This window comes from Otolemur garnettii, unplaced genomic scaffold, assembly GCF_000181295.1.
Source record: "Otolemur garnettii isolate 467f Iridium unplaced genomic scaffold, OtoGar3 scaffold00003, whole genome shotgun sequence".
Taxonomy (NCBI): domain Eukaryota; kingdom Metazoa; phylum Chordata; class Mammalia; order Primates; family Galagidae; genus Otolemur; species Otolemur garnettii.
The window spans coordinates 37,614,235-37,616,040 of NW_003852398.1; the positions used below are offsets into that span (position 1 = coordinate 37,614,235).

Genomic DNA, 1,806 nt, shown 5'->3' on the forward strand with positions numbered 1-1,806 from the left:
AAAAAAAAAAAAAAAAGTTTGTGTTTCTATAATTCTAAGAGAAATACAAGGAATTTCTAGTATGTATGTATAGTACAACTTATTTATCTTATAACATAATGATATTTCGAGGTCCTATAGTAACACTAGCATATAACCTAGGTTCAATGAGGGACTAATGTCACTTGTTGTCACTTAAGTTATGTACAATTTTCAGTTGGGAGGAGCATGAAATAAGAAGATTCTTCTCTTGAATTTTAAGGAATAATTTCATAGTATAATTTTTCCTTAGTCTGGAAATAGGCTACAGTAACTTGTAGACATGAAAATATTATAAATGTCTGAATAATGTAGATTCTAGGTATGAAAGATGGCACCATGTAGCACTTGACCTATTCACAAAGCACAGAGTATCACTCATTAACACCAACTGATTCAAAGCAAACTGAAAATATTCAGGGTGAACTAAACCCAAACAGGGATTCAAATGTATGTTAGGGCAGTCATCCTACAAAAATGAAAGGCAAGGCTCGGTGCCTGTGGCTCAAGCGGCTAAGGCGCCAGCCACATACACCTAAGGTGGCAGGTTCGAATCTCCAGCCCGGGCCCGCCAAACAACAATGATGGCTGCAACCAAAAAATGGCCAGGCGCCTGTAGTCCCAGCTACTTGGGCGGCTGAGGCAGGAGACTCGCTTGAGCCCAGGAGTTGGAGGTTGCTATGAGCTGTGATGCCATAGTACTCTACCCAGGGGGATAGCTTAAGGCTCCGTCTAAAAAAAAAAAAAAAAATGAAAGGCAAGCAGAGAAAGCATTTTTAATTTGTTAATTGACAAAAACTGAAAAAATGAGGTCTGTCGAATATAGTTTAGGTCTTGACTACAGATGCTATAAAGAAAAGTCTTATCGGCTCAGAACTCATAGTTCAGTGGTTACAGTGCCAGACACATACACGGAGGATGGCAGGTTTGAGCCTGGGCAGGGCCTGCTAAATAACAATGACGACTACAATTTAAAGAAAAAAAAAATAGCTGGACGTTGTGGTGGGCACCTGTAGTCCCAGCTACTTGGGAGACTGAGGCAAAAGAATTGCTTAACCCCAAGAGTTTGAGGTTGCTGTGAGCTGTGATGCCAAGGTACTGTAGCAAGGGTGGCATAGTGAGACTCTGTCTCAAAAAAAAAGAAAAAGAAAGAAAGAAAAGTCTTATCAATTCATCCACAGAAAATGCCATTTGCCACTTCCCCTCTGACTCCATGCACGCTTTAAGCAAAAGAAAGTGTTTCTAACTAGGAGAGCCTGTAGGACAAGCAAAAGAGTGACTTACGGTGTGGCTCCACCATCATCATGGCCTCCTTCTCAGACATTACAAGCTGGCAGAACTGGTCTCCAACATTGGCCAGGATGTATTTTGAGGTCTCTAGGTCTATCCCTTCTGCTAGGGAGGAAGAGGGAATCCACAGGTTCATGGCATCAGGGTCACTTTGCTGGGGGCTCAGAAACCCCTCCACACGGAGTACCCCCTTTCGAGTAAAGATCAACCTAAGACAGGATCAAATAAAACAGTAAATAGCAGCAGCAATGCAAACTAACATGTACCTAAAATTCTAGAACCTTTTAAAAAAGAAACCAAATGAGATTTACCAGGAATCAAGCTAAAATCACAGCTGACCAACACAGTATGTAATTTCTGCTAACAGGAAAGCTTATTTATTTATTTTTTTTTTGAGGCGGAGCCTCAAGCTATCCCCCTGGGTAGAGTGCCATGGCATCACAGCTCATAGCAACCTCCAACTCCTGGGCTCAAGCGAGTCTCCTGCCTCAGCCTCCC

At 41.9% G+C, this 1,806-nt stretch overlaps 1 protein-coding gene across 1 annotated transcript in view; it reads right to left on the reverse strand.

The window, feature by feature from the left end:
* Positions 1-1,806, reverse strand: part of KDM3B (lysine demethylase 3B) — a 93,381-nt gene that overhangs the window by 40,026 nt on the left and 51,549 nt on the right. Inside the window, exon 10 of the mRNA XM_012807071.2 lies at positions 1,303-1,517. Coding sequence (XP_012662525.1) covers positions 1,303-1,517 — 215 coding nt within the window. The remainder of the gene's footprint in view (positions 1-1,302; positions 1,518-1,806) is intronic.